Source organism: Castanea sativa, chromosome 10, assembly GCF_040712315.1.
Source record: "Castanea sativa cultivar Marrone di Chiusa Pesio chromosome 10, ASM4071231v1".
Taxonomy (NCBI): Eukaryota; Viridiplantae; Streptophyta; class Magnoliopsida; order Fagales; family Fagaceae; genus Castanea; species Castanea sativa.
Genome location: NC_134022.1, coordinates 28,836,547 through 28,862,172, shown reverse-complemented (window position 1 = coordinate 28,862,172; position 25,626 = coordinate 28,836,547). Strand labels below are relative to the sequence as shown.

Sequence of the window (25,626 nt, the reverse complement as noted above, 5' to 3'; positions counted from 1 at the left end):
ACCCCCTTATACAGAATTTTCAAACTACCATCCCACACATCCTTGGCCGCCTCACATTCCCACAAAGCATGGATCGCAGACTCTAGAAATCTCATACATATAGGACACATCGCATGCTCAATTATTTTTAGTTTTGACAAATTTAGTTTTGTTGGCAAGATATCATTGCAAGCTCTCCACCCAAACACTTTAATCTTATTTGGAATACGAAGCTTCCATAATGTAGTCCACACTCTTCTCCCCACACATCCCCTTGAGCTCTCAGTTTATCTCCTCCGTGCAAAACTTCCTTCGCTACCTTATATGTGGACTTGACAGTAAACAACCCCTATTTATGATGTAGCTAGGTCATAGTGTCTTTCACATCTCTTCGGCTAAGCTGGATTCTACAAATGGCTTCCGCATCCACTTGCTCAAACATGTTCATAATAAATTCAGATCTCCAATCATGCAATTCTTGATCAATTAATTCAGCCACTGTCACCTCTCGAACCTCATCTTTGACCGGAAACAAAGGCGCATTTGTTGGGTAGTTCGGTATCCATTTATCCCTTAAAACCCGAATGGAGAGCCCATTCCCAACTCTCCAACAACATCCCGACTTCAAGACAGGCAAAGCATCGACAATACTCTTCCACACAAAGGAGCAATTTGGGGATTCCTTGGCATCAAATAAATGAGTTTTAGGAAAATATCTAGCTTTAAGGCATCGATAAACTAAAGAGCTATCATCATGCAGCAACCTCCACCCTTATTTAGCTAACGTAACTATATTAAATGCCCTTAAATCCCTAAAACCCATTCCTCCATCCTTCTTTGATCTGGTTAGCTTTTCCCACCTTTTTTCTTCTTCTTCTTCTTCTTCTTCTTCTTCTTCTTCTTTTAGCAATAACATTGTCTTTTCTTTCCTTTTTTTTTTTCTTTTGATTTTCTAGGCTGGGCATGATAGTTGTTTTTTTTTTTTAACTAGACGTGATTTTTTTTGGGACATGATTTTTATTTTTTTTAATAAATTTAGGTGATTGCTCTTTTTTGTGGTTATTTGTCACTTTTTTGTTTTAATTGGGCATCATTATTTAACAAAGGTATATAAGTAAATTTTTTCAAATCCATTTTTTCCATCCTTCTACTTTTCCACTCCCAACCAAACAAGTAGGAGAGAAAATAAAATCTTTTCTATTCTCCTACTTTTCCATTCTTCCACCATTTTCTATCTTCCCACTTTTCTATTCCTTCAACCAAACAGACCCTAAATGCTGAGTGAGTAGAAAGTTGTGTATGCAATTAATTCGACCTTCATCAATCTAATTCCTTGTTTAGCATCTTAAGAATCATGTCTACATCGCTGGTAGTGAACGGCATGCCAGATTGACCTCATAATTGGTAATCTATACATATGCTCTCTTCTCGTGTGCTAGTCTCCATTCTAGCCGATTTTAGGGAGTGAAATCTCTACCTTGCCCTCCCTCCATATAAGTGGCGTTTGGATCCAACTTATTGGCGTCTGCATTTTGTACATTACATTTCCTTATTCTTCTTCTTCTTTTTTTTCTTCTGCTGCTGCACGCATGAGGGGGGACAATTTTTACTGTTCATGCTTAGGGATGACAATTTTTCCCCGCCCCGCTTGATTCACCCCTCCCTGCTTCGCCCCGTGCGGGTTTTCCCCGCCCGCAAAGATGATGGGCAGGGATAGGGTGAGATTTTAGATCTGCACCACAGAACGGGGCGGGGATGGATTTACACTTTTTAGACCCACCCCACCCCATCCCTCGTTAATAAGGATTAAGTTGTAATTTTTTCATATTCTAAAATCTTACTATTTAAACAAAAATATCATTAACTTATTTTATTTTACCTAACGTAGTTCTACCTGTCTTTTCTCTCAAGCAAAGTTAAAAATAAGGTATCAAGTTTAACTCTTTTTTTTTTTTTTGTCTTTTTATTCATGATTCATATGTCTTTCTCAACTTACTTTTCATCATTGACATAATATGAGATTTTTGTGGTGACATTGTCTTGTTAAACATTTAGATAATATTATTTAGTTTTTGCTAAAAATTAGTTTGATTTGATACGATAAATTTATTTATAATTTCAAGTATATTTTTAATATTGAAACATGTCATTTTATTTGAAAAAATGGTAATAGTTATAGAGAAAATTAACAAGAAATAAAGTTTTACGATGTAGGACAAGGCTTCACGGGTCTTCGTGGGCCTTTAAGGGGTGGGGATGGGGCAAGAAATTCTCCCCGTCTTGCGGGGCGGGGCGGGGGTGGGGCAAGAAAAATCTATACGGGGCGGGGGTGAAGATCCCATCCTTCGGCCCCACCGCGCCCCATTGTCATCCCTTATCATGCTATTGTTCATGAACAATAGCTGTATATTGTTGACTTTTCAGCTCTTTTCATTACATCAGTGTGTTCTATGCACTATTTACGGAACCCACAAACTTCACTTTTCAACAATTTTTTATTAAAAATGAATCTCACGATACTATTCACACATTTAAAAATTATTTTATTACAATGTTTTCAATTTTTAACAATAAATTCTATCCAAACAGACTCATATTAGCTCCTACTCAATAATAACCATACAATCTAGAGGATCTTAATATGACGTAAGCCTTTGATGATGCTGATACATACAATTTGACCCAAAAAAAAAAAAAAAAAAGACCAGCCAACCAAATAACCAACCAAAACTCGTCAATCAGATAAGGAGCCTCCACCCAAGCCAAAGTTCACGTAGATGTCACTCGTATGTACGTTATCAGTTTACTAACAGTCCGTTCAATCCATGTCAGTTTCTGGTTGCGTAAAATTGCACCACAAGCTCTTAATCCTCAAGTACTCATTAACACTGGTTGGCTGTCGCATCAGATTCTATGCTATAGCTACGCTTATCAATCAAGATTCTAGATCACACATTTTAATACCTATAATGGGGCATCCTCAACCATCAAAAAATGAAAAATGGGGCATCCTCACATTTTACTCTTTCTTCTTTTTCAAAATTTCAATATGTGGATGATATTCGCGAACGTATCAATTATCATTCTTTTGGTTTTTCATGAACTTTACCACACTGTGATGCTAATTTTTTATCATTCAGTTTCTATGAATTAGGACACTAGGCCCACCTTTTCATGCTTTCTTTTACGTGGAATTGATTACTTTTATCTGGTCGTGAAGCTAGATACCGCCTTCTTGTGGCGCTGGGCTCCACCACAATAGACGTAGGCCAAACCCAACAATAATTTCTTAGAATATATATATTTTTAAAGGAAAATTTTTTCCATGCTACCTGCTCATTTTTAAATAAAGTTTAGACTACACTTTTTTTACATCTTCTTGCCATAATTGTAATATAGCAATGACAAAGTGTGAATGGTAAAAAAAAAAAATTGACTTTACTTAAGAGTGATAGACAGTTAATCATAGTCTACCTCTTAAGATAGTTGTGATTTTTTGCATAGTACTAAAATTACTTACCATTAATTCACTTTTTGTTAACATCTTTCGTTTAGACGTGTCATGGTATCTTGCCATCCAAACCTTCTATTTTTTTTTTTTTTTTTTTGAGAAATGCTAGAGACATCAATTTTGGCATAATTTTGTGCCACAATTCACCAAATGGCGAGTTGTAATTAGTAACGGTATATACTCACATGGTCCACTAACACATTTTTATCAATCATAACTAGTCATGTAGTGAGTTGTAGCACAAGATTGTGCCAAAATTAGTGTACCTAGCATGTCTCCTCTATTTTTGCTAAATAAACCTATATGATAATTATTGATCCCAAACCATCTGTGAGATGCTGAGCTGTTTCACAGCATAAAATATATGCATAAAAGTTGAGTACATTATTGCATTTGAATTTAAAAAACCAAAAAGACTTTGCACGTTTTGTTTGATTATATATACGTCAAAAACTTGCTACTATAATTCGAGCAGTGACATATACAGAGGTAGAAGTAGTAGTAGTAGTTCACACACAAGCAGTCCTAACATGTTGAGGAACAACGATATGGAAGTTTTCACGAGGTCTTTTAGAGAAGAAGAAGACGATGAAGAAGCTCTCAAATGGGCTGCTTTAGAGAGACTGCCTACATATTCACGTATGAGGAAAGGTATGCTCACTAGTGCAGAGGGTCAAGCTAGAGAGATTGACATAAAGAGTCTTGGAATATTGGAGAGAAAAGCTTTGTTAGATAGGTTGGTGAAAATTGCAGAAGAAGATAATGAGAAGTTCCTGTTAAAGCTCAAGGACCGTATTGATCGGTGAGTTCCATCAATCTACGTTTTTAATTTCACATCTTTGACTTCTAAACTGATATGATGTCGGTGCGTAATTGATATATTCTTGTGGTTTTTTGGTGTTTCCAGCAATAATTTCAAATACAGTGATTGAAATTGTTTTCTTCTTCTTCTTCTTCTTCTTCTTCTTGTTTTTGGGAGATTCCATTCCTGGCATCTAAATTTGTGCTCTTTGAATCATTTTTCATGCATTTATGCTGTCTCTTTAGCTTTAGCTTTAAGAACATGGTTAGAATTAATATTAATAAGTTTCAGTCTTTATATTGTAAAAGAGATTTTGGCTTTTTATTATTACTATTTTTTATGATAGAGATTTTGGCTTCTTGGATAATTTGATAGTTGGAAAAGGAGGACCTAAACTCTCATGTCTCCTTTGGAAACACTAGGTTGCTAGTCGGTTATAATTGTTTCATTCTAGAAATTTGATCTAAATTTATTTTCATCTTTGATATTTGAAAATTGTAATTTTTCCATAAATTTGTTTTGGCAATTATTGTTTTTATCCCTGAGGTTTGCATTTAGTTTATTTTTTGTTCTTAAAACTTCAATTTTTTTTCATCCTTAAACTATTGAAAAAGTTATATAGTCTATATTTGAACTAAAATAAATAAATAATATTTTTTAATTCCTAAACTTTTGAAAACAATTATTTTTTCATCCAAAAACTTTGAAAAGACCTTTTGTATAATGCGTGTGACCAATAATTTTGTACTTTCTGTTTACCCATAGTCAATTTGATACAATTTGAGGTTTAAGATGATAATTTAAATGAATTTTCTTATATTTAACTATCAATTAAAGCATGTATCTTTAACTTTCTATATTATAATTTTTATTTTAAATACATTCTTTTTATTTTTTAGACTCAAAATGACTATTAAGTATTTTATTAAAGCATAATGTATAATAAACTAAAGCAAAATTATTTACTCTAAATATCTTGGGTGAAAATAGATTTAGGATGGAAAGAGAAAAAGAGTAATTTGATAATGACTAATGAGTGATTGCCAAAAGATGAAAGACTTTTTTTAAATGTGAGAGGGCAAAAAATGGCTAGATGGATTTCTTCCATTCTTAGTTAGAGGTGTACCCTACTTTTCCAAATAAAAATGTCACTGAGTATAGGATATATTTTTACTTTAGATTGCTATACAAATATGGTATTGTATTATCTAAAGATGACTGGGTCTTTTTTTTTATTTGGAGGCCTTAAGAAACTGCCTAAATTGGTTAAATGTAGAATTGTTTTCAATAATTTAATGACAAAATAAAAAATAAAATTTTAGAGACAAAAAATGAACTTCAAGCAAAATTTAGGAACGTAAATAATATTTTCCCCAAAATTTTAGAAGTATCAATTTCTTCCTTTCATCTATATGCCCTTAAATTTATATCAAACCAACTAAACTTTTTAACTTAAACTCCTTTCTCAAAAAAAAAAAAAAAAACTTAAACTCAGAGTTGGACTTGAACTTCCAACTGTCGAAGTTCGGTTTGAGCACCTAAATGTGGAGGCAGAAGTTTACATTGGAAGCAGAGCGTTACCTACAATATTCAACTTCCTTGTCAACATGTTAGAGGTAAATGAAGTTTGTAGATAGTTGTATCATGTAACTATGACTTTCATCTCTATATATAGTTATATACTCACTCTGAAATCTCTCTCCCATTCTCTTTCTCTAAGGGATTCTTAAATTATCTGCACATTCTTCCAAGTAGAAAGATAACCTTACCAATCCTTCGAGATGTTAGTGGCATCATCCAGCCTCAAAGGTGATTATATATAGTGTCAATGATATTAGATTACACTTCCCAAACGGTTCATTTTCCATCTTGTTCATCCAATTCTCGCAGAATGACATTGCTTTTAGGCCCCCCAAGCTCTGGAAAGACCACATTACTATTGGCTTTGGCTGGAAAACTCGGTAAAGATTTAAAGGTAAGGAAGTAAAATATCAGATGAATTTACTTTATTTTGGGTAAAATTATTTGAATAAGAATTATTATGTTCCATCAATTAGTCACTTTTTTTTTTCTTCTTCTTATAATGGAGCCATTTTTTTTTTCTTGATAAGTAGATAGTGGGAGGGGTGGTGGTTCCTACCACGCACACTTTGGACACTCCAAATGATGCTATAACCACTAAGCTATCACTTGAACTTCTAAAAGCATCCTCATCAAAGATTTCAAAAATTTTAGCTTTAAACATTTCAAAAATCTACTTTATCAATTTTAACACCTAATTTTACAATACACCTAACATCATAAAATTTATATTTTTTGCTACTTCATTAAAATATTAATTTTTTATTCTCCTTCTCATCTCTTTCACTACCAACAAATCTACTGCCACCACCGCCCACAATCACAGCCACAGACACCAACCACAACCTCAACCGCCGGTCTCGTTCCGCCTCTTCATTCCCATGGACATGGACACGGACACGCAGGGATGGAGCCAGGACTTGGAGTTAGGGGGGCGACTTTGCTGCTAGCTGTGTGCGGTGGCTCCGACCCTTGAGTCTATTTTTTTACTACTAAGGATTTTTGTTAAAATTTTTTTAAATGACCAAGTAGTTTGTTCTGGGTAAAATATATTGATTGGACTTAATTTTTTTAGTTTTATTATATTGGTAATTTTTGTTGTTGAGCTAATTTTTTTGAGTTTTTATATTTTGTTTTAGATTTAATCTATTAATTTTTTATGTCCTTTAAAAGGTGAAAAATGCTAAAACTACAAAATTTTTACAAATTGCTAATGTGATAAGTGGTTATTGACATATAAAAAGTTATGCAAGTGTACGAACTAATAAGAATTTGCTACCTTAATAGTTTGTATAAATATTGTAAAAACGTTTTTGGCTATAAGATTACTCTCAAAAAAATTAATGGCATTATTAAGGGGGGCAAAGTGTAATTTTATTGAACAAAATTGTTAAACTTAGTACCTATTAATATAATAATATTTTTATAAAAAAAATTAGGGGGGGCAATCCAATAACAGCTCCGCCCATGCGGACACGGACACCACTTTCCTCCCCGTCGTCATCTTCTTCCATGGCGGCGGCTTGACTTTCCTCTCCCTTTCCTCCTTCGCACTGTAAAACCAAAACACAATTCCAAAACCAAATCAAGAACCAAAATCAAATCAAACTCATCCTGATCTAAACCCACCACAAAACCATAGCCAAAACCCACCCCAACCTCTCCGATGACCACCACCCCAGCGGCCCAGCCTCTCCGGTCTCAACCCCAGCCAAGAGCATCGACCACACAGACTCAAGAATGACGCCTCTAGAATGCCAACTCAACTTGGCCACACCCAAGACCCACGAATTCGAGATGCAAAGAGAAAGGGAAATGAAGAGGAGAAGAGAGTGAGAGAGAGAGGGGACGAACAGCAAGAGAGAGAGAGTGAAAAGGAAAGAAAGAAAAGAATAAAAAAAGTAGCAGCTTGCTACAGTGAGGTGTTAGTAATAAAACCATGCTCATTGTAGCAAGTTGCTAAAATTTTTAAGATTTGACACCTTTGATAAATATGGGTTTTTATGTTTTGAGATTTTAAAAAATGCTAAAAAAAATTAACATTCAACATTTTTAACACCTTCGATGAAAATGCTTTAAAGTAGCCAAAATTAAAAGGAAAATTATAGTTTGTGGAGTATAGGGTGGAACACCAAGAGTGGTAATGAGGAGTGGATTTTAAAAATTATCTTATGATCTGATATGGTAATTAATGAACTTTAGTTTTTGGGAAGAGTTACGTACAATGGACATGGAATGGAAGAGTTTGTTCCACAAAGAACATCAGCCTATATAAGTCAACATGATCTTCACATAGGAGAAATGACAGTGAGAGAAACACTGACTTTTGCAGCAAGATGTCAAGGGGTTGGACAACGTTATGGTCAGTTTAAACACCAACAATTTTAAGATATTCTGTTTGGCCAAGGAGTTTGAGGTTTTGAATTTAGAATTTCAAATTTTGGAAATTTTGCAGAGATATTGGCAGAATTATTAAGAAGAGAGAAGGCAGCAAATATTAAGCCAGATCCTGATATTGATATCTACATGAAGGTGACACAAACAAATTGTCCTTGAATTATTTGTTGACAGTTCATAAATTTGCAGTAATTATTGGAAAGGGGTGAACAGAACAATCTTCATTAGCCATTACTAAAAAACTTGATAGCTTAAATTCTTCAGGCAGCAGCACTTGAAGGACTGGAGACCAGTATTGTTACCGATTATGTTATCAAGGTACCACCTTAAAATCCATCTAGGAGATATGCACAACAATGTGATTGTCTGTACAATTTTAAGCTTTCTGCTTTTATGACATTGTAGATTTTGGGGCTTGAAGTCTGCGCTGATACTATAGTGGGAGATGAAATGTTAAGAGGTATTTCTGGTGGACAGAAAAAACGACTCACAACAGGTAATACATAAAACACAACATTGCACTCTCATGTTGCCTGCTCAAATTGAAACCCGTAAATTGTGATATGTACTTTAAGATGATTCTTTGAAATTTCTGGTCAATATATATATGATATAGGGGAGATGCTGGTTGGACCAGCAAGGGCATTGTTCATGGATGAGATATCCACTGGCTTGGACAGCTCAACAACTTTTCAGATTGTAAATTCACTTAAGCAATCCCTCCGTATTCTCAATGGAACTGCAGTAATCTCTCTTCTCCAACCGCCTCCAGAAACTTATGAACTATTCGATGATATAATTCTTCTCTCAGATGGCCAAATTGTGTATCAAGGTCCCCGTGAAAATGTGCTGGAGTTTTTTGAATACATGGGTTTCAAATGTCCCGAGAGGAAGGGAGTTGCCGACTTTTTACAAGAGGTACTTCTAGTTTTTTTCTTATGTTCTGCAAAGCATTGGAAATTTTTTTAAATTGTTTTTTTTTGTTTTTTGTGAGGCTGCAATAGGTGACATCAAGGAAAGACCAAGAGCAGTATTGGGCAAATAAAGATGAGCCTTACAGGTTTGTTAATGTGGACGAATTTGCCAAAGCATTTCACTCATTTGACATTGGTTGCAAACTTGGTGACAAGCTTGCTATTCCATTTAACAAGTCCGAAGGCCACCCTGCTGTTTTAACCACTAAGAAGTATGGTGTTAGCAAGAAAGAGTTATTGAGAGCTTGTGTTAGTAGAGAATTCTTGCTTATGAGGAGGAACTCATTTGTCTACATCTTCAAAATGAGCCAAGTGAGTATTTAATCATTTAAATTTTCAATTTTGAGTAAAGTTGGGAGGAATTAAGTTTCAGTATATCTCAAAACTTGAATGAATAAAAATAATTTTTTTTTGAAGTTCATACTCTTATCATAAAAAAACTGAAACTTTGTATAAACATCCTCCATGATGGTACAAAATACAATTTAAGCATTCGACATTTAAGTGATTACTCCTTATAGTTCCTTTTATTTTCTTGCATTTTCAGCTCACTCTCATAGCTTTTATAATGATGACCTTATTTCTACGAACTGAGATGCATCGAGATACAGTGACAGATGGTGGTATCTATTTGGGCGCTCTCTTTTTTACGGCCCTTGTAGCTATGTTTAATGGAATTTCAGAGCTCAATATGGCCGTCATGAAACTTCCTGTCTTTTACAAGCAAAGAGACCTTTTCTTCTATCCCTCGTGGGCTTACGCTACACCCACATGGATCCTCAAGATTCCAATAAACCTTGTAGAATCTGCCATTTGGGTGGTGATGACTTATTATGTAATAGGCTTTGATCCAGACATTCGAAGGTGGAAAAAAAAAATGAAAGCAGCATAATTTAAATTTAAGTTTACATTTTGGTTTCAGATTCTGACCAAAGCTCCAAATGGCAGGTTTTTCAAACAGTACTTTTTAATCCTGTTCATTAACCTGATGGCATCTGGACTTTTCCGATTAATGGCTGCATTAGGAAGGGATGTGATTGTCGCTAACACAGTTGGGTCATTCGCTCTCCTTGTAGTGCAGGTTTTAGGAGGATTCATCATATCTCGAGGTGAAGTAATAAAATAAATAGATCCTGGTAATGAGTTTTCTATTCTTGATGCCAATTGGATATAAATGATTAAATTCTATTTTTGTTTTCATTTTGCATCAGATAATGTGCCGAAATGGTGGTTGTGGGGTTATTGGATCTCCCCGCTGATGTATGGACAGAATGCTATAGCTGTGAATGAATTTCTAGGAAAGAGTTGGAGACATGTAAGCGTCCTTTTATAAATTTTTAAGAAAGAAAAAATAATTTTAAGAAAAAAATTGGATAAAAGATTGACCAATAATTATGTGGAAATGTTTTTTTTATTATAGGTGGCTCCTAATTCCTCAGAACAACTAGGAGTTTTGGTCTTGAAGTCTCGTGGGATTTTTCCACAAGCAGATTGGTACTGGATTGGAGTAGGAGCTTTGATTGGATACATTTTCCTGTTCAACTTCCTTTTCACTTTGGCTCTACAGTATCTCAGTCGTAAGTTCTATCTTCATATCTTGTCAAGTTCCGAAATTGGACTAATTTTTCTTATAAATGGATTACTTTGCTGCAGCCTTTGGTAAGCCTCAGACAGTACTATCCAAAGAGGCCTTGACTGAGAGAAATGCTAATAGAGCTGGAGAGTTCATTGAGCTATCATCTAGAGGAAAGAGCTTCCCTGGTGGGTCATTAGCTCCCAGATTCATGCTCTGTCTCTAACTTGTGGTATTTAAATTATAAATAATTACTGTAATAACAATACAGAACAAAGGGCTGAAGATCAAAGAAGTGTATCATCCAGGTCATTATCTACAAGAGTAGGTGGAATTGATGAAGCTTATCAAAATGGGAAGAGAGGAATGGTTCTTCCTTTTGAACCCCTATCAATTGCTTTCGATGAAATCAGATATGCTGTAGACATGCCACAGGTTCCTTCTATCTTCAATTTAGATGCACCCTTAATGTACTCTTGTACTTGGCAGGATATTTGTACTCAAATTCTCAAGTCATTACTATGTGTATAATCAGTGTTTTATTCATACATAATCGTGATTTTACACTCGTCTTTTTCTCTTGAATTTCATAACCCTTTTCTACTTCAATGTATTGATTTTGTTGCTTCTCGTTATCCTATAACTCCTATCAACAACAAACTTGAATATGTCATTTCAAATTATTCCGAAACCAAAAAATATTCACTTTTGTTGACATACACGCAGGAAATGAAAACTCAAGGTATTCTTGAGGATAGGCTTGAACTACTAAAGGGTATAAGTGGAGCTTTCAGGCCAGGAGTCCTAACAGCTCTAATGGGTGTTAGTGGTGCTGGTAAGACCACACTAATGGATGTCTTGGCAGGAAGGAAAACTAGCGGATATATCCAGGGTAGCATCACAATATCTGGCTACCCAAAGAAGCAAGAAACATTTGCTCGCATATCTGGATATTGTGAACAAACTGATATCCATTCTCCACACGTTACTGTCTACGAATCTTTATTATATTCTGCGTGGCTTCGGTTAGCCCCTGAGGTTGATTCTTTAACAAGAGCGGTACCGTTTCTAAATTTTCTTCCTTTTCTTTTATTGAGGGCACAATAAACTTAAAAATAACGACAGGCAAATGAGTGTTGCACATTCTAATTTGACACCTACTAGAGCAAAGTTGAACAAATTCAAGATAATAAAAAAAAAATTATATTCAGTTATTATAGGATATTGAGCTGCAAATTCAAGACTAAAACTGTGGTTTTGAGCTGCAGATGTTCATCGAGGAAGTCATTGAGCTTGTGGAACTGACCTCATTAAGGGAGGCACTTGTTGGCTTGCCCAATGTGAGTGGCCTCTCAACTGAGCAGCGCAAGAGGCTGACAATCGCAGTTGAGCTTGTTGCTAACCCATCTATAATATTCATGGATGAGCCAACCTCTGGCCTTGATGCCAGGGCAGCAGCAATAGTAATGAGGACAGTGAGGAACACTGTTGACACAGGACGAACAGTGCTTTGCACCATACATCAGCCAAGCATTGATATTTTTGGCACCTTTGATGAGGTAAGATACACACACATATGTGTATATATATGTTTAAGGGCCATCTCTAACGGCTCAATGTTGCATTTCAGCTACTTCTTTTGAAAGTGGGAGGAGAGCAAATATATGCAGGTCCATTAGGCGGCCACTCATCCCATCTGATTAAGTACTTTGAGGTTAGGCAAATAAACAATTGATATGTACATATCAACCCACTTTTGTCACATATATAGTTACCAAAATATTTGGATTTTGCTTCGTAAGGAAATCAACGGAGTTCCTAAGATTAGAGATGGATATAATCCTGCAACTTGGATGTTGGAGGTTACTTCAATAGCACAAGAAACAGCTCTTGGTGTTAATTTCACTGATGTGTACAAGAACTCAGAACTACATAGGTAAAGCTTTCGTTACAACCTTTGTTTCATCTCTAGTCCAAAGAAACATTAGAAAAATTAAAGCATAACTTGAAACTTGATATATTTTCTCCCAAAGTTTAATATGATAATCCATTATGCCATCTATATATATCTAAAAGTTAAAGCCTAAAGTCTAATATTGCTACTCCTGTTGAGCAACATCATCAACCTATTTTCAATATTTTCTTTCCTTTTTAATTATTTTTCTCCTTCTTAATTTGCCACTTTACAATTACACTTTCTCCAACATTTACTTACTTTTACTTTTTTATCTCCCTACTACTCTATGCCTTAACCTTATAATTTCTCCATCCCTTCATCTTTCTCTTATCTTGACTCTTCTTCTCTCCAGTTTGTTTACTATACAAATTTGTTATTTTCTATTTCATTCAATCCATATTTTGCTCACACAAGGTGAATACTCTCTCTCTCTCTCTCTCTCTCTCTCTCTCTCTCTCTCTCTATATATATATATATATATATATATATATATATATATATATTATCTCATTTGGTGGATGTTTAATTCTTTAAATTGATGAATTTTTATGTTTAACTCTACTTTAGATTGATATGATTTGGTTATATTTTAAATTTTTATCTTTTTAATTTTATTTTCTTTGTTTGTTATATGTTATATTATGAAATTACATAATGATTTAATGTTACTCTATTACATAGCGTAACTTGGATAAATTTGGTGTTTACAACTATAAATTTTCTTTTAAATATTTTTCTACTCATTTTCTTTTATATAATTTTATTATTTGTCTCACATTCTCTTCCAAAGAAAAGGTGATTGTTCTCTCTCTCTCTCTCTCTCTTATTAATTCTTTCTTACTGCTCTATTTTAGACTTTTTTTTTTTTGTGTCTCTACTTTTGGATGATACACTTTGGTGGTGTGTTTTTTGAGTTTTTTTATCACATGTATTCTCTATACCTCTTATAGTTTTGGTTTGAGTTAGTTTTTAGATATTTTAGAAGTGAGATGATTATGTATTTGTTATAAATTATTTTAGTAATATCAATTGTAAATTTGTGATGAGGTTTGGTTATTATAATAATCTTTTTAAGAGAATGAGAAATTCAAAAAATTAATTTTGGAACTTAAAAATTTTAGTGGTAGAAAAAAAAAATCATAACGTGACTTGGATAATTTTGGAAATTATAGAATGATTTAATGTTACTGTATTACATAATATGACTTGGATAAATTTGGTGTTTACAACTATTGTAATTGATTTCGTTCCATTCCAATCGGAATATTTCGTACTGACATGCAAACCGGTACCATAATACCCCCTATTCCACCTCGGGTCAAATTTCAGCCTATTTCGGGGTGTTTCGGCCATTCCAACCAATTTCGGCCGAAACACAAATTTCAGCCGGTACCAGATTTTGGCTTTAAAAAAAAAAAAAAAAAAAAAAATCTTGCCTTCTTCTTCTTTTCTTGGTTATGGACCCTTCTGCTTCTTGTTTTCTTCTTCTTCTGGATTTCAGACCCTTCTTGTTCTTCTTTTTTTTTCTTTTTCTTTTGGTGGGTTTCGGACCCTTCTTCTTCTCTTCTTCTCGTTTTGATTTTTTCTTCTGGTCTATTTCGGTCTTGCTGCGGGCTGCCAGTGCCTTTCCTTTTTTATTTGTGTGTTATACAGGTAATGTATGCGACTCTTTGTCAGCCCCTTTACTCTTCCTTAAATGCTATGTACTTTGCTTTAAATTTTTTATTTGTTTAGTTTTTGCCAGCCCACATACTCCTCTTTTGTCACTTGTGTTTTAAAATTTGAATTTTTTTTTCTTTGTTTTGTTTTTGTGAACCCCACGTGACTAACAATGAAAACAAATGTTCCAGCCTTTACCCTCTACCACGGTTCCAACCTCCAACTACTAATATTAAGTATTAACATCAATTTTTTTTCTTTTCATATTATAACTCTTATTATATTTTATAAAGGATTGAACTGATACTTATTATTATTATTATTATTATTATTATTATTATTTGGGCTTAAAGATTACATATTAGTTGAAATATGTACTTATAAGTTTTTAAAAACCCTTAATAATTTATATAGGTTTTTTTTTATTAATAATATATTTTTATTATAAAATAACATAACTCCGAAACATTCTAAAATGATACGCTGAAATAAGTCAGTACCGAAATATTTTGTTCTAATGGACAAACCAAAATGGGGTCCGAAACGGTATTCATAACATTGTTTACAACTATACATTTTCTTTTAAATATTCTTCTACTCACCTTCTTTTATATAATTCTGTTATTTGTCTCACGCTCTCATCCAAAAAAGGTGATTACTCTCTCTCTCTCTCTCTCTCTCTCTCTCTCTCATTAATTCTTTCTTACAACTCTATTTTAGATTGATGATTTTTTTTTTTTTTTTTGTGTCTCTACTTTTGGATGATACACTTTGGTGTTGTGTTTTTTGAGTTATTTATCACATGTTTTCTCTATCCCTCTTATAGTTTTAGTTTAAGTTAATTTTTAGATATTTTAGAAGTGAGATGATTATGCATTTGAAATGTCTCTATACATTATTTAAGTAATATCAATTGTAAATTTGTGATAAGGTTTAGTTATCATGATAATCTTCTTAAGAAAATGAGAAATTCAAATAATTACTTTTAGAACTTAAAATTTTTAGTTGTAGAAAAAAAACCATAACATGACTTGGATAATTTTGAAAATTGCCGAATGATTTAATGTTACTCTATTACATAGCATGAGTTGGATAAATTTGGTGTTTATAACTATACATTTTCTTTTAAATATTCTTCTACCCATCTTCTTTTATATAATTTGTTATTTGTCTCACATTCTCTTCCCCAAAAAAAGGTGATTGTTCTCTCTCTCTCTCTCTCTCTCTCTCTCTCTCTCTTATTAGATCTTTCTTGCAACTCTATTTTAGATTGATGAATTTTTGTTTTTTTTGTTTTTTTTTTGTCTCTACTTTTGGATGATACAATTTGGTGGTGTTTTTTTGAGTTATTTATCACATGTTTTCTCTGTCCCTCTTATAGTTTTGGTTTGAGTTAATTTTTAGATATTTTAGAAGTGAGATGATTATGTATTTGAAATGTCTCTATACATTATTTAAGTAATATCAATTTTAAATTTGTGATGAGGTTTAGTTATCACGATAATCTTCTTAAGAAAATGAGAAATTCAAATAATTAATTTTGGAACTTAAAAATTTTATTTGTAGAAAAAAAAACCATAGCATGACTTGGGATAAATTTGGCATTTACAACTATACATTTTTCTTTTAAATATTATTCTACTCATCTTCTTTTATGTAATTTTGTTATTTGTCTCACATTCTCTTCCTAAAAAAAAGGTGATTGTTCTCTCTCTCTCTCTCTCTCTCTTATTAATTCTTTCTTGCAACTCTATTTTAGAATGGTGATTTCTTTTTTCTTTGTCTCTACTTTTGGATGATACACTATAGCGGTGTGTTTTTTGAGTTATTTATTACATGTACTCTCTGTTCATTTTATAGTTTTGGTTTGAGTTAATTTTTAGATATTTTAGAAGTGAGATGAATATGTATTTGAATGTCTCTATAAATTATTTAAGTAATATCAATTACAAATTTGTGATGAAGTTTGGTTATCATGGTAATCTTCTTAAGAGAATGAGAAATTCAAATAATTAATTTTGGAACTTAAAATTTTTAATTGGAGAAAAAAAAAAAACCATAAAAATACTATACAAAACTTTGCATAGTATAGATCACTTGAAAAAAAAAAATTATTTCTATCTTTTATCTCAAAAAAAAAAGGAATAATATCAATCAAATGCACCTATGTTTATATATATATATATATATATATATATATATATATATAGAATAATATATTTGTAGAGATGAAAGGGTGAAAAATAATTTTAGAAATAATATCTCCGGTACGTTTTATAGAATAAATCATATATTATACCACGTTACAAAATAGTTATATATTTTCACGCTTCCCATGGGTCTACAACTAGTTTAAATAAATTACATGACTATTAAATAGGTCACATAACTAAAAACTCGTAAATTTTTACCTAGTGGGTTGAAGATTTTCTCATTAGAAATTTTTTCCTTATATTCTTGTTGTATATGGGATTTCGTATTTCACTATTAATGCTTAAAGAACAATGATTCAGGAGAAACAAAGCATTGATCAGGGAACTAAGTACACCCCCATTGGGTTCCAAAGATCTATTCTTCCCTACTCGTTATTCACAATCTTTCTTCGAACAATGCATCGCTTGCCTGTGGAAACAGCAGTGCTCTTACTGGCGAAACCCATCTTATAACGCTGTGAGACTATTATTCACAACAATCATAGCTTTGTTGTTTGGGATGATATTTTGGGATCTTGGTTCCAAAAGGTATATTGCAAATAACTTATAACCCAAGGCATGAAAATTGAATCTAAAAACGTTAAACCTCAAGAGTGACTAATATGTACTAACTTGTTTTTGGGAATCACAGGACAAAGCAACAAGACCTGTTCAATGCAATGGGTTCTATGTACACTGCCGTTGTCTACATTGGGGTACAAAATGGCATGTCTGTGCAGCCAATTGTGGCTACTGAGAGAACGGTCTTTTACAGAGAAAGAGCGGCCGGAATGTATTCAGCTCTACCATATGCCATTGGACAGGTAAAATTTCTTGTTTTGTATTAGACTTTCCTGTAAAAAATTGATCAATTTAAAGGCGAAAAGCATTCACCATTTGAATTGGATCTATTTCATAGTTCAAATTAAATACTACACACACACACACACACACACACACATATATAGTACCATGTCATTTAAAATTTTAAGTGAAATGATGCTTGGTAGACTATTATATTTAGGAAATAAAATCACAACCATGAATGAAATCGACTCTCTATGATACCTATTGACATCACATAGCTTGAATTGTCACATAATCGACCATGGTTGACTAAATTTAGAAACTTTTTTTTTGATATAAAATAGAAATTAAACTATCATCTAATCTAAGTGTACATGTGTGTAAAACTTTATTCTAAAGACTTGAATCTTAGCCTTTGTCCCCTACACCCCACGAGCACTTACAGAAATTCAAAATCCTTATTAAGCTCGTATTAAGCCCACATTCCAAATTTTGAGTTAATTATTACAATTTACTATCCAATAATAAAGCCATATTTTGTGTAAAATTTAATGTGAAATAAACTTGAAATTTCAACGCAACAAGACTTAATTCCAAATTTTTGGAGTCGACTATAGATCCTTAATGGATAGGTTAGGGTCAACCACATGTATTTGTTTTTCATTTTATTATCTAAAGTCATATTCACTGTTACATCCTTACTTGAAAAGTCTTTTTTATTTTATTTTTATTACTTCTACTAATGTTATTTTGGATTTTCCTCTACCATTTTTAATGCTCTCAACTTTGAACAACTCACTCTTTCTTACCAATGCATTAATTGCTCTCCTCTACCAATTTTTGAGAGAGATTTTGTGCCACTATTGTAATCTCCCTATTTTTTTTATTGTAATTTTCTCCTCTTCATTACTTGTTGACATAGGTGTATTGCCAAACCATATAAAAATTTATCTGCTTATTAAATTAGTATTTTTCTTTTGCACAATATATATTATATGAAATTGAAAATTTATAGGAAAATACAAATATTAGATGCTAGATATAAATAATTCTAGAATTGATCTATCATGCATTCCACCGATATCTTGCCCTCAAAAAAAAAAAAAAAAAAAAAAAAAAAGAAGAATAAGAAGAAGAAGCAAAGAGCAACATGTTTTGTGTTTATATTGTCTAGGCTATCCTGTTGAACACTTGAACTCATGACAACGATCCTAACCAAGTCCCATTCTTTTGTAGGTTGTTATTGAGCTTCCATACATTTTTCTTCAAACTGTCATTTATGGGGTTATAGTATATGCCATGATGGCATTCGAATGGACAGTTAGCAAGTTCTTATGGTATCTTTTCTTCATGTATTTCACCTTATTATACTTTACATTATATGGGATGATGACTGTGGCTCTTACTCCCAACCACCACATTGGGAGCATAGTTTCATCTGCCTTCTATGCAATATGGAACCTTTTCTCAGGATTCATTGTCCCCCAAACGGTAACTACTAATATTCTACACACATACATATACAAACTATGCACATTTGCATATTACATATTCACACACAAAATGAAACCATTAGGATTAAACTTTCTTTCTATGACAGAGAATTCCAATATGGTGGAGATGGTACTATTGGGCTTGCCCTGTTGCTTGGACCTTGTATGGATTGTTTGCTTCACAATATGGAGATGTAAAGGACTTACTTGAGTCTGGTGAAACTGTGGAAGATTTTTTAAGGAATTACTTTGGCTTTAGAAATGACTTTTTGGGCGTCGTTGCAGCAGTAATTGTTGGGATTCCAGTGCTCTTTGGATTCATATTTGCCTTGTCTATCAAGGCCTTTAACTTTCAAAAGAAATGAGTGTTTTATTTTAGGTAAATATATATATATATATATATATATATATATATATATATATTTATTTTTTCTTTCATCTTCCGCACACTGGCCTCAACCGGCCTTAGCATGTAACTTACCCCCTTATGGTATCAGAGCCAAGTTTGGCCCGGTCGGATTGTAAGTTACTGTTTATCATATAATCAAGTTGGTCGGCACTGCCGCCATAGTTATCCAGATTATTTTGCCATTATAATTATTTTGAATTATTTTCATGGATAGATCTCCCATACCCCATATTTTGTTTTACATCTATTTCTTGATAACTCTTTCGTTCCCTTTTATTTATTTCTTCGTCTGCTATTATTTCATCATTTTCTATTACATCTGCAAATGGTAGGCTGAGCCTCCTTCTAACCATTCTATTTGTTATTCTGTGATTATTTGTTCAGATTAACCTTTGCTTCCCTGTTATCCCTATTCTTCCTATTTTTGTGTTTAGCCCTAAAGTTTGTTGCAGATTTATACCTGTGAGATTTGTTACCGAAATCTGTGTGGATCTCCAAGCCCTAAGACGACCGAAAATCTTCCTAAGTTTGGTTTGGTCAGCCCGTGTGAAGCCGAGAGAAGGCGTGTAAGGGTGGTCCCCATTACTGGAGGAGAGTCCGGTAGGTAGGAGTTCACAGATCAGGTGTCTATCCCATAGTTGTACTTTTGCTTCAGATCTAAAGGTTAGATCCAGAAGTTTGAGGATAAAGGTGACTAGGTTGTGATCGTTGATTTAAACTTGTAACCCCAGAATCATGAATAGGTTGTTTAGAAGTTACTCTTCCACCAGCAGTAGATGTTCCCAACCCACATCTATACCAGACATCCCAGCAGACGTAGGAGCAATTAATTCGGAGACTTATGAGCTATCTGATTTAGATCTAGACATAGGAGATTGGAATATCCCAAAGGTTTCTACTAGCCAATTCTATAAGTCTTCATGGTCTTTGAAAACAGCTTTCAGAATAGACTACCATGTTAAGACCATAGAGCAAGTCTATGGAATCAACAAGGAGTACGAAACGTGCTACTTGTTATCCCCTTCAGCTATCCAGAAGCATAAAGACAAAGGACATAACTTCCTACACATAGGATTAGTCCAAGTTGGAGTGAAACCACTCACCAGAAGAGGTTTGAACACCTCAATCCTCATGGCCCTTAGAGATGCTCGTCACATCAGATTCGACGACAGCCTCCTAGGAACCATAGAAACTAGTCTTAGTAACAGACCCATCCATTTTAGCTGTTTCCCAGATTTTAGCATCTTTCTCCATGACAGCACAGTTATCAAAGCTCTCACGCTCAATATCAAGACCCATGGAACCCTCATGACACAGGGAACTAGTCAGATCGCCTTGATATACAGAGTTTACTACAAGTGCATGAGAACGAACATGAATGTTGGAGCACTTGATAGGAGACAGAAAGGTGAGACAACCCTCATCCAGACCACTGACCCTAGCGCCAAGATTAGGATTCCTAGAACCCTCAAATGGTCTGAAATTACTTTCCCAGCCAACTGGACTTTAGAGAATGAGAACCATACTCTACAGATCCAAAACCCAGCCCAAAATCCAGATCTAGAATTTGTCCAACAACTAGCCGACGGCACGGTTAGGTTAAGTTTCGACAGATCTAGGCTTAGCACTCCTCTAGAGTATGAGTGTAGGCAACCTCTGGACACATCCCGGTTTAGATCCCCAACCGATCTACATCAGCCCAATAGGCAGTCACCTATCTACCTTAGAGATAGATCTGCATCCCAGTGTAGCTTATATATATATATATATATATATATATATATATATATATTAAACATCCGTTTGGGATGAGCTGAAAAATCCAACTTATCTACACTTTTAGCTTATTTTTATTACTATTTATTAATCTCACTGTACTTTTTGATATTATTCATAGGTCCTACTATTCAGCTTATTTTTATACTAATTTCTACACTTTCAACAAAAAGTTTTTAGCTTCAGCAAAATAAACTATTTCCCAACAAACATCTTGCATTATTTTAAAATTTGATAATTAATTAATTTGCCTAAATTCAAACATTCTAGATGTATCTATTAAAATATATACAAGGGTCCTTGTCAAAATATCATTATTTGAGGATAGTCAATATAATCTTCCAATAGTAACATACATTCACTTCTGTCAATATCAGGATTGCTGGTTTGATCTACATGTGAAGTGTAATATCAATATGTATTTTGTCAGCTCTTGTTTTGTGTGTCAAATATTCCAATTTGAGCCTACAAATTGCAAAAATTACAATTTTGACCTTGGGATCAAGGGAATGCAAAAAACAAATTTGACCAAAATGCCCTATGTTGACCAAACTTTGACTGAAAATCCGAACCTTCTATTGGAACAAATTTGAACCCATATTATAGATCTCTTGACTTACCATTAAAACGACAACTCGCATGCCCAAATCAGACTTAAAACAAGTAAGACATCACAAAAACAATGAAAAAATGCTCAACACTTTTATTTTTAGATAAAAGTGTTCCAAAGCTTAATTGTAATTTAATCCTAATTGAATTGAATTGTAATCAAATGATCATGGATTAGCCCAAATAAGGAGTCGTTGGAAAAATCTTGCGATGAGTTTCAATTTGATAAGCTTGGATTGTTAAAATCTCCGTTGAATAAAATACAATTGATCAAAATATCAAAATGGGAATTTTCAAATGAAATTTGAGTTTGATACCGTCTTCCAAGGCATTGGGCTTGCTCAATTTGAAAATTAAAACCATAAAGTAGACATCTTTAAAAGTAGGATTCAGATCCTCGAGATTTCTTAAGGTACTCCACAAAATAAATTTCTTTAAATCTTAATCATTCATTAATAATTTAATGGTCTTGATTTTGCTATGTCAGCACTCCACTAATAATAATCTTAATTATTTTTTTTGCAACATTATTATATTATTTTAAGAGTATTAATAGTGCAATGCTGACATGATAGATCTAGACTCTTAAATTATAAAAGAATGATTAGAATTTAAGGAAATTTATTAGTAAAGTACCTTAAGAAGTCTAGAGGATTAGAATCAAAAAAAGTATACATGGTAAGTTTTCCAATATTAATTTAATTGAGCGAAATAGAGGTCTAAAAGTCCAAAAAGCAATCACGCAAAAATAGGCAAAATCATAGAAACCAACAAAAGATTCATTTTTTCCTCTTTACACACAAATTCTTAACTGCTTATGAAAATTGGAGTTGACAATCTCTCTCTCTCTCTCTCTCTCTCACGTGTACTTAAGGTTCGTTTGGTTGAAAGTGTGGAAAAGTGAGATGATAAAAAATAGTGAGGAAGGAAAAGTGGAAGGATAGAAAAGATTTTAATTTTCCTCGTTTTTGTTTAGTTGAGAGTGGGAAAATTGAAGAATGGAAAAAGTGAGTTTGTATAAATTTACGCATATATTCTTGTTAAAAAATGATGCCCAATTAAAACCAAAAAAGTGATAAACAACCACAAAAAAAAAAAAAAAAAAAAAAAAAATCAATCACCTAAATTTATTTAAAAAAATAAAAATCATGTCCATAAAAAAATCACATCTAAACAAAAAAAAAAACAAAAAAACAAAAGAAAGCAAAAAAAAAAATCCCAAAAAAAGAATATTGGACAAGCCTGGGGGGGGTGGGGAGGGGGCAGGCAATGCCTGCCCAGTATAACAAAAGTAAAAGGAAAAAGAGAGGTAGGCAACGCCTGCCCAGTTTTTTTTTTTTTTTTTAAAAGGCAACGTAGGAAAAAAAAAGTGTGAAGAAAAGCAACATGGGTGAAGGTGTAATTGTACATGGGCATTTTTGTCCAAAAATGATGCCCAATTTCTACCTTCAGTTTTCTCTCTATTTTGGAGTGAAAACTTTTTGGTGGGCTTGGTGAGAAAATATATGGGTCCTACCATTTATTTTCCTTCCTCTCCACCTAACCAAACACACTCCAAAAAAGTTTTCATTCTCATTTTCTCTCCAAAGTTTTCCATCCACTTTATTTTACCTCCAAAACACACCCTTAGGCTGGGGTTTTCTTTTGATTCCAAAGCTAACAAGACTAATGGTGTTAGGGGATTTTTTTGGTACATTTATGAAATTTTGGAGTTTAAAATGCCCTATTGAAAAGACTAGGGATAATATGTCCCAAGGATAACTATGGGATCTATTATCTACCATCTCCTAATAATTTAATCACACTATAATGGAGAAATAAGTTGTAAAAATAATGGGGTTAATTTGATAGTAATTTGTTTGTAACAACCATTTGAATTGATAGGGTATAATAATATTTCTAATAAATTTTTTAACAACACAATTATAAATATAATTAATTATTTTTTTTATTAAAAATACACCAGCAATAAGTTTGTAAAAGATTATGCATAAGGGAAATTTGCATTTTTGGAAACATATTAGGTTTTAAAGTGTTTTTTGAAGTCCATTAATTTTTTTAAGTTGTTACATGTACTAAGGAATAACTAGTATTGTCATTTTAGAAAGGAATAATTATACCACCGCGCATCCTTAGTGCGGTGGTCACTCCACAAGTATAAATGCATGTTAGAGTGTGGGGGCAAGGGCTGAAGTTCAAGTCTTCAGGAGGGAGCTTCACACACATATACACTTAGATTAGACTAAAGTAGAAATTCTATCTTGTATAACAAGAGAGGAATAATTATTCTCCAATTTAATGAATAGTTATTCCTAATTAATAACTATTTTCAGTAATAAAGATGTAATTGAATAACTGCATAGCAATTACACATGAATAATAATTCCTTTACAAAACCTATTATTGTATACCAAATATGTCCTAAGTCATACTAACTATGAGTCATGGAATCTGAGGTTCAATCCCTACCTACGTCAAAAAAATTAATTGATGCCTTAGTTTGATGATAAAGAGCACAATCTAATCATTAGAAGTGGACTTCATAAATTGAAACTTTATGAAAATATCATCTCAAATATATATATATATATATATATATATATATATATATATATATATATTTATTGGCCCCATTTATTAAAAGAGTTGGGTTCAAGTTACAATGGTGTAATTCTATTGAGGTTACACATTTTTTACACTATAGATCTTTAAGAGATTTAACGGTTTTAAAAAACACCATTAATTATTAATTCCTTACCAACTCATTTACCTAATTAATAGCAATTTTTTCTCACTCCTTATTTATTACTTTCCATATTTTTTATTTTTTAATGGTTGAGATACAATTGTTTTCCACTTTGTTATATGTCATTCTGCCATTTTTTTAAGAAATTTTTGAAGCCTTAAAGGTAAAGGTCACCCCACCATAGCCAAAACTTCCAATTTCAATATCATAGTACCCTGATTGAAAGGTTTTCTTATTGACACTACTTCTTAAAAAAAAAATTGCAAAGATGTCATCTTCAGTAGCTTGTGGCTTGATAGGGCATTTAACTATATCACAACTTTTGTTTTAATAGGTGCCAATGACATTTTCCTAGCATGGAGATACCAATGGTTGTTCACTCACTCACAGTTGCATTATGACCTAATTTTTTTATTTAGCCTTTTGGCAAAAATATCTACTAGTATTTATTTATGAACTTGATTGTTTGTAGAATTCTATCTTGTATTAAAAAAAAAACTATATATAAACTGATCTTTCCATTTTTTTTTTCCTTGGATAGTTTAGGCTATTTGCTTGTTCAAAATATTACTAGGCTGTGTGTCTGTTTTTTATAATGTAAGGTGTGTACTTGCTTCTAATATAATAGAGTAGTTCTACCAAAAGAAGAAGAAATGGAAGCTGGGAGGGTAGGAATGATTAAGGAGAGAGAAAAAAATTGCTATTGATTAGGTAAAATGAGTTTTTTTTTTTTTGTTGATAAGAAGACAAAAACTTTTATTCATAAATGGGAGTCAGATACATTATCTAAAACACATGCATGCTCAATAAAGAGAGGACACTCCTCTAGCCATGCAAAGTAGCCCTCTACCCCACTTGCATGTTGGGCCATTAAGTGTGCAGGGATATTTCCTTGCCTTTTGGTATGAGAGAAATTATATGTTCTAAAGTTTCATACAAGATGGGACATTCCAGTTACAATATTTTGCACAGATGAAGACATCTCACTCCCACCTTTAAGTGCATTGTAGACACTAAGTGAGTCACCCTCAAGGATGACATCTCTGACCCCCACATCCAACGTAAACTGGATCCCAACCTCCATAGCTTTGGCCTCTGTTTCCTCCAAACCTAATGGGCGAGCAAGCTTCTGACTAAGAGCAGCAATCACATCTCCCATCG

General features: G+C 33.2%; 1 protein-coding gene across 1 annotated transcript; it reads left to right on the top strand.

Moving 5' to 3' along the window:
* Window positions 1-3,885: 3,885 nt before the first annotated feature.
* LOC142612699 (pleiotropic drug resistance protein 1-like) lies at window positions 3,886-19,447 on the top strand. Its single transcript, XM_075784841.1, has 24 exons — window positions 3,886-4,292; window positions 5,788-5,908; window positions 6,013-6,101; window positions 6,183-6,267; window positions 8,076-8,235; window positions 8,329-8,405; window positions 8,535-8,588; window positions 8,676-8,766; window positions 8,887-9,188; window positions 9,275-9,556; window positions 9,792-10,108; window positions 10,193-10,353; window positions 10,456-10,559; window positions 10,665-10,821; window positions 10,898-11,005; window positions 11,089-11,252; window positions 11,544-11,876; window positions 12,086-12,376; window positions 12,448-12,531; window positions 12,620-12,753; window positions 16,947-17,174; window positions 17,278-17,449; window positions 18,669-18,923; window positions 19,033-19,447. Exons 1-24 carry the CDS (start codon window positions 4,021-4,023, stop codon window positions 19,288-19,290), a joined length of 4,299 nt encoding a protein of 1,432 aa, XP_075640956.1. The 5' UTR covers window positions 3,886-4,020; the 3' UTR covers window positions 19,291-19,447.
* The last annotated feature ends 6,179 nt before the right edge of the window (window positions 19,448-25,626 follow it).